Source organism: Alosa pseudoharengus, unplaced genomic scaffold, assembly GCF_046254945.1.
Source record: "Alosa pseudoharengus isolate Yale_2024_CS ecotype anadromous, Long Island Sound unplaced genomic scaffold, YU_APseudo_1.1 YU_APseudo_1.1_scf_9, whole genome shotgun sequence".
NCBI classification, from domain to species: Eukaryota; Metazoa; Chordata; class Actinopteri; order Clupeiformes; family Clupeidae; genus Alosa; species Alosa pseudoharengus.
The window spans coordinates 22,055,493-22,062,992 of record NW_027468881.1 but is presented as its reverse complement, the minus strand read 5'-3'; the positions used below and the strand labels follow the sequence as shown (position 1 = coordinate 22,062,992).

Genomic DNA, 7,500 nt, shown 5'->3' with positions numbered 1-7,500 from the left:
TCCTTTAGCTCGTCTTTAGCATGCCTTAAGCTAGCGGACAACTCGGAATGGAGATCTAAAAGCCATCCTTCCTTACTGTAGTCACTTAAGGGGTGAGATGTGAATTTCTCTCCTTTTGGAACATTGTTCAGAGTGAGACCAGGGATTAAAGTGAAAAAAAATTGTTTGACTGAACTTTTTTCATACGTATTATATTTTTCAGTATTGTTCATATCTACCTATAGAGATAGCACCCCTTATCTACCTATAGAGATAGCACCCCTTTTGCGGTCGCGACCTATTGGTTTTTAATGTACAAAAAGATGCAAACAGCAAAGTAAAGGGAGTATTCGCCTTATTCACACGCCGGCCATTGTTTAAATCAAAACGAGGCTACAGGGTACACTTATTATATAATTAATGCCACCTACAGGTGAATGCATAGAACATAGCAATCCTATAGTTTGTGTACTGTAGCCTCGTTTTAGCCGCCAATGGCCACCATGTGAATAAGGCGAATTGAGTGTTCTTGATTGAGATTGAGTTTTCCTGATGAACAAAAATATATTTTAGTACCATCCCAGACCATTGCTGATTAGCCATTGCTGTTCTTTTCTACTGCAGCAATATTGTAGAAAGGCTTTAACACACTCTTATTTAATTACTTCACGCCAAAAGTGTTTAAAGGGGAGATTTTTTTCTTGTTAATATGCAATTCAACACCAAGTAAAATCTATAAAATCAAGTTGGCAAGACTTCCCATTTCCTCATCAAAGTAACGAATCAGAACATTCTAGATATTGTTCATATTTCCATTTGTTGCCTCATCCGCATTTAATGAAAACATGGTAATTTTGAGTTTTACAGACAACTCAGTTTTCCAATGAGCAGCAATACTGTGTGTGCTCATGCAGGAGGTCTGCGCATTTGATAACGACAATCTGGAGACGGCGCTTTTGTCTTCAGCAACAGATTAAGGTTGACAAGAGGTTGCGATATGGTGAAGGACAGGTCGTGTTGCGCTATGAAAGAACATGCATAGCCTACTTTCTAAACGTAAAAACGGTCAGCCATAGATAAACGTAGCCTATCTGTCGTGGTGGCTAGTTGCACCAGGTAGGGAAGATGTCCTGAAGTGCACGAACGTTAACCTTATGGCGGTCTTCTGATTGGTGGCGTGCTAAAACGTTTTCCTATTGCATCCATAAACTTTCATTTCTTTACACCATGGCTTGTTAGTTCTCCTCCGTTTCCAACAGCTGCCCATCTCCATTTATTTTTTAACTTTTGACACCTGCCTTCCTTTAGCAACAACGCATCCATGACAGCTAGTGGCCTTGCCAAATAGACGCACACAAATCATGACGCTAATATGCGAGGTTCTGGTAGGCCTACTGGTTATGGTTTTGTGCTATAAATTAATAATAATTTATAGCAACGTTTTAAGTTGACTATTTTAATTGCATGGTTATTTTTTGTCAACATACACTCACAACCTACTGTCGTTAAAAGTGAGGCCTAAGCAAAATAGGCTACAAGGCTGTCTGCGTCACAAACACGACTGACCCCCTTACTCGACAGCTCGCGATGATGACAATATTATTATTATTTTACGTTAACACGCTCAGACAAAACCTTCCGTCGCAAATTGTGAAAAACATTGTTGTCATAATAGACGGGATAATAAATTGCATAGGCTACGGTTTATATTGCGTCGCTTTACACATAATGTTAGTTGCATTGATTAAAAACTGTAACAATAGTAGCCTACATCGGGTGGCATAGCAGGCTATCTGTTCAAGTCATAGGTGACACCCAAAATGAATGAGTTCGCGATAGTAAGAAATTGTCTACATTAATGCACGGAAAAAACACAGCCTACGCTTCTTCTCATATCCAAAAAAGTTAAACGGATTGGCCAACCTCATCAGCTGTCTCGATTGTGTCACTATAATCCAACTTTTAGACCGTTATAGTCCTCCATACGTGTTCTTTTTTTTAAGCAAACGCTCAAGACAAGTGTGTAGCTACAACATAAACCAAGCGAAACTCATGGCTGACGTAGGCCTTGAGCGGTCACTGATTGAGACACAGAAAGTTCTCAAGAACACTATTAGGTCTTAAACATTTACCTAATATTTGTAGTTGCCTTAAAAAAGTAAAAGCAAAGGTGACAGCCCCCCCCCCCCCTCCTATTTTTTTTCTCATCGGATCTGCATCGATCTCAAATATGACATTTCTAAAATCAAATTGACGGAAATCCTACGACGGAGAACTTTAATCCTTGTGAGACACGCTAAACTGAAACAGGCAGGGTAGCGACGTGGCAAGGCAATCTTTGTAAGTGGCACAGTGTCAGCCAAAACAAGCAAAGTCCTCACCAGGTGGGCCAGCTGGCTAGCAGTCAACAAGCTAACACACAACGTTTTTTTTGGAAACCATTGTTATTTTTCACAGACTTTATGTATTTATTTAGGTAATCTCACACACAGCTAAAGATTTGGATTATTAAATCCAATTTTGAATGCTCTGGATTGACATTTGTTAATTAATGAGGGCTGGCAATGTAGTTTTTCAAGTTGAATTGTGCAAGATGCCGATCATGACTGGCAAACTCCAGCTAGCAAAAACAAAAGAATGTACTCATTCTTCCAAAGGCTACAGTTGGTCTTAGTCTGACTGCTAGCTGCACAGGCTGACACAGATGGAGTGAGACATTGACAGCAGCGAAAGTCAGTGAGAGAGACAGGCATATCCTAGAGCACTGTCGGACTGGTGCGGGAGACAGACAGACAGACAGACAGACAGCTGAGGTCAGGGGTGATCTTAAGGTTGGTTACCTTCAGGAACGCAGCGGAGTTGAACGGCAGTGGAGACGTGGGAAAGAGTGAAGGCTCTAGCGTGTTAGAGATCCGAGGATCCCCTCCATCCTGTTTCCTGCATGGGCAGAGAAAGAAAGGGGGACAGCATACGTTGTGAGATCTGAGCTTCAGCAAACACTGGCAGATAAAGAGAAAGAGAGAGGGAGGGAGAGAGAGAGGAGAGAAAGGGAGAGAGAGAGAGAGAGAAAGAGGTAGGAGAGGAGAGGTAGTGCCCTGTAACTACAATCCTTTGTTTCTCAGTTATATTTCTGTGTTTTATTGACTGAGTGAGTCTGTCATTTTGTCATGGCAATAAATCATACATTCAGCTGAAACTGAGACAGACAGACAGACAGAGAGAGAGAGAAGAGAGAGATAGAGAGAGAAAGAGAGAGAGAGGGCGGTACAGAGAGAGATCATGACAGAATTCTTTCTCAAGTGGGATTCTGAGGACAGATACTTCTAGAAACTTCAACCCAATTGTGTCTGCACCTCCTCTCAGCTGCATGAGGGACACAGGGGCCTCACATGCACCCAAAAGCAAACAAGCAATGTGGGGGGAAACGTAATCAGATTGTAGGACTTCTGTTGTTTTGACAAAAGACTGTTATTAGATTTCCCATTATTGTGTGATAGAGGGCAAGCATTGGATTATGTTACAGGCTAAATGGGCTTTTGGACTCGGAGGTGCAGCTGAAGAATGACCTTCACTTCTCTTCACTGAAACAATTAGCAAAAACACACACTAAAAATACCACACAGAATACCAAAGCCAACATTTCATACAAATATCCAAACAAAACATGAGATTAATACTATTTGTGTTGGGATAAGCTTTCTAAATTATTTAGCCCAAATGCCAAACTCTTTCCACTTATCTAAATAAACATGAAACATGTGATACTAAGAAAAAGGCATCATCATTGGACAAAAGCAATTATAAGCCTGGTCGAGCAGTGACCAATGTGACATCCTGATATGAAAGCAGAAACAGCCCAACAACAATAATATAAACTCTCAGCATTCTTCCCCATCAGTACAGTAAAAGCTCCCAAGCCCCCTCCTGCCCCCTGACTGTGTGGAGTTGGAGATATATTTTAGATAAGGGCAGGAGTGAAGGGAGATCTGGGACATCTGCTTATGTCCTCCTACAGCAGGCACTTAAGCATGGCTCTCTCTCTCTCACACACACACACACACACACACACACACACACACACACACACACACACACACACACACACACACACACATACACACACACACACACACACACACACATTACCTGGGTCCTCTGGGGCTGTGCGCTCATTACTACAACTACTGCTACTACTACTCTCCCTCTCTCTCTCTTTCTCTCTCCTTCTTTTCTCTCCCTCTCTCACTCCTCTGCCCTTCTCTATCCTACTCTTTCCCTATGCATCCTCATTTCTCATTTGTACTCTTTTCACCTCTAGTATTTCTGACGCATTTCAAATATGTATTTCAAATACAAAATAGTACTTTGCAATGTATATTGCATCGGGTTAAAAAAAAATGGCTTTGTATTTTTGTATCAAAATTCTTTACTGGTGTGTATTTTTGTATTTGAAAAATACTGCAAAAATACTGTGAGACATCTTCGTGATGACTTCATAAAAGTGACTGTCTTTCAGTGTGAGCAGTCAGACGTAGACCCACTACAGTGTGAGCCCATCAACCGTGATTCGATTAACTGGGACTTAACTGGGACTTGGTGTCCCCTAATCAAACACCTGTTTGTGAGATGTTACACAATCATCTCAATCATCTCATTCTGGGCTCCAGTACAGCATTTCATTTCCTTTACTTAATGGCAGACTTTTCAAAAAGTTGGCTGCGCTTAAATGTATTAAGCTAAAAAAGACCTTGCAAATTCAGGCCACAGGGCACACACACACAAACTCATTACACTACCTCTCTCATACCCACACACTCACACAATCCCAGTTACTTGTTACAGTCACCCTCACACATAAGTTTGCCTGTCTTGGTGGAACTTTTGAGCTGTTTGGGAATTTCTGTGTGGTATTCTCTATGCAGCCTTATTGGAGCTCAAATGGGCTAAATGTTTCGGATATAAAAGCTGATAGATGGAAGATTGGCAAAGTGATTTCACGCTCCCTTGAAAAAAGCATTTTTAGTATTTTCAAAATACCTTTTCCTCCTGCCTCTCTCTTATGATCATCATCTCTCTCTCCCTCTCACTCTCTCATTTCCCTTTCTCACTTTTCTCTCCTCCCCATCATATCTCTCCCTCCCTCTCTCTCATTCTGTCCCTCATCACCCCCTCCTCTCTCATCTGCCTTTCCTCTCTCTCTCCCTCTCTCCTCATCTTATCTCTCCCTCCCTCTCTCTCATTCTGTCCCTCATCACCCCTCCTCTCTCATCTGCCTTTCCTCTCTCTCTCCCTCTCTCCTCATCTTATCTCTCTCTCCCCCTCTCTCATTCTGTCTCTCATCATCCCTTCTCTTTCCCTTTCTCCCGCCATCTCTCTGGGGGACTGACTGCAGCGCAGTCTTCTCTCCTCTCCTCTAATTCCACCTGCTTTATATAATATTCCACAGGCCCTGCACTCCCTGGTGAGGAGCATCCATCAAAACAGACAGACACTTTCAAGTGAAACGGGATTATTCTGCAGATAGGCCTGTTTGGCTTTTAGCCCTTATGAATGCATTATCCTAAATTACCCACCCCCAACTACCTTCCTTAGCTCAAGGCAAGGCAGCATAAGCCTTCATTAACCTTGAAGTAGGCTCCGTTAAGCATTAACCAGAGAGAGACTCCAAGACCATGAAAATGTATACCAGGACATAAAATAGAAAGGCATCCACTTATTGAATAGAGTTAATTTTTTAGGGAGGTTATTCATGAGCCAAATGATGTCCAGTATATTGACTTTGCTGTAAGTAGAGTCTGGGGAGGGAATGTCCGATAAATATTTACTGCGTGCGATCTCCTTATAATGGACCTTGTCGTTGTGGAGCCAAAAGAAAGTATGGGAGAAAAGCCTGTCAAGATTAAGTCTAATTTGGCAAGCGACCCCAGCTGTCCAATCCCCAAACTGCTGCAGTAAACCCCGCCCGAGCGCACTCACTGCCAAAAAACCCCATGCTCATTTTCAAACTATCGATTGCTTGGATCGCCAGAGCAAACAGTTCCAGTAATGTTGAAACACTATCATTTCTACGGAGAAGGGATTTATAAAAGAATGATTCTTCTACACAGCGCAGCAACACAGTTGATCTGAATCTACAGAAGTGACAGGTTTACACTACTCCGTATGTACTTAAGATATGGTGAGTGTAGACCCCTGGGAACTAATGTGCTCACAATGTGTGCTCTTTGTCAGAGTGTATGATTAAGCAACCTTTTTCCCAACAGCCTGCAACTGGTTTTTCCCCTCAGGGAGTATGCAAACATCACAATGGTGTTCACTGCACCTGTATTAAACGGCTTCCCTGCAGGCATGAAAAACAACACACTTCCGCAGACCAATAAATGACCGAATCAATGACAGCGCTAAGCGCTTTCTCCATGTCTGGAAGCGAGCCATTTATAATTGGGTGAGTTCAGCTCAGGGCCTAAAAAGTAGCGCTCCACATAAAGCATTCTCTGCTTGCTTTTCGATGTATAACATAAATATGGACGACAGAGGTCACACTCACGTGTGTCTCTCAGATACTGTGACAGTTACTGCACGTACTCCATCACCAGCACTGATGGAATAACAAGACACATAAAAATGAGTCTGTGTATGATCTATCACGTGTGTCCCTTTCCACTTGACCCCTGAAAATGCAGCAACTCAGAGGACAGGACACCGTGGGTCAAGGCGATATATTGCGGAGGGTTATAGTGATTCATGCTTGTTGGAGAAGTCATACTTTATCAGTGTCTGGCAGCAACACCCCTTCAAGTTTGAAATGCGCCTGGGCAATCGGAAGAGTCCTCCATGCATGAAAAAGGTTCCACTTACAGCTGGGAATGAATTCAGGATGGTTCCTCCAACTAGAGCGAAAGTGACAAGAGAAGGAACGTGTGCCAACCGCTTCCCCAAACGACCAGAAAAAAAGTTCTGTTTCAGAGGAGGGCTGTTTATGTGCAGCAAAGCAAACAAAGTTCAGCCGATCGTGTCACCTCCGATTAGACATGGCCCATTTAATTGAGAGAGTGCTAATTAACCGGGCTCATTGCAGGCTCAGGAGGAGAGTATGGGTACCAAACGCCAGCTCCGCTGACAGCAAAACATGGGCAGTACACAGCTGAGGCCTCAGATATTCCCAAGCCTGGAGTAATATGCACGCAGAGCCAGACCGATTTCATCCAGCGGCCTAGCGTAACCTAGCGTAACCTAGCGTTGTGTTTACTACACGGCTCAGCCCTGCACTCGCCAGCACTCGAACCCGCAAACAACAGCACCTCGAATTGAGAGTCAAACGTGCTGGCGATTGTGTTAAAAGCCCAGGCTGCTAGCACTCTCACTAGCATGACTCTTAAGTACTCTTAAGGGAGGTTTTACACAATGTACAAACTGCACAGCTACGGACTAGCTGGCTACCGTTACACTTAGGCCTCAATCATACCACATACACAGCCTATTTTTATTCAAATTCCATTTACAATCGTCATCACTGACCAT

General features: G+C 43.0%; 1 protein-coding gene across 6 annotated transcripts in view; it reads right to left on the bottom strand.

Moving 5' to 3' along the window:
• rap1gapa (RAP1 GTPase activating protein a) overlaps positions 1-7,500 on the bottom strand; it is an 83,806-nt gene that overhangs the window by 42,330 nt on the left and 33,976 nt on the right. For all 6 annotated transcript variants that reach the window (XM_076277181.1, XM_076277183.1, XM_076277185.1 and 3 more), the window contains exon 3: positions 2,820-2,916. In XM_076277181.1, coding sequence (XP_076133296.1) covers positions 2,820-2,916 — 97 coding nt within the window. The remainder of the gene's footprint in view (positions 1-2,819; positions 2,917-7,500) is intronic.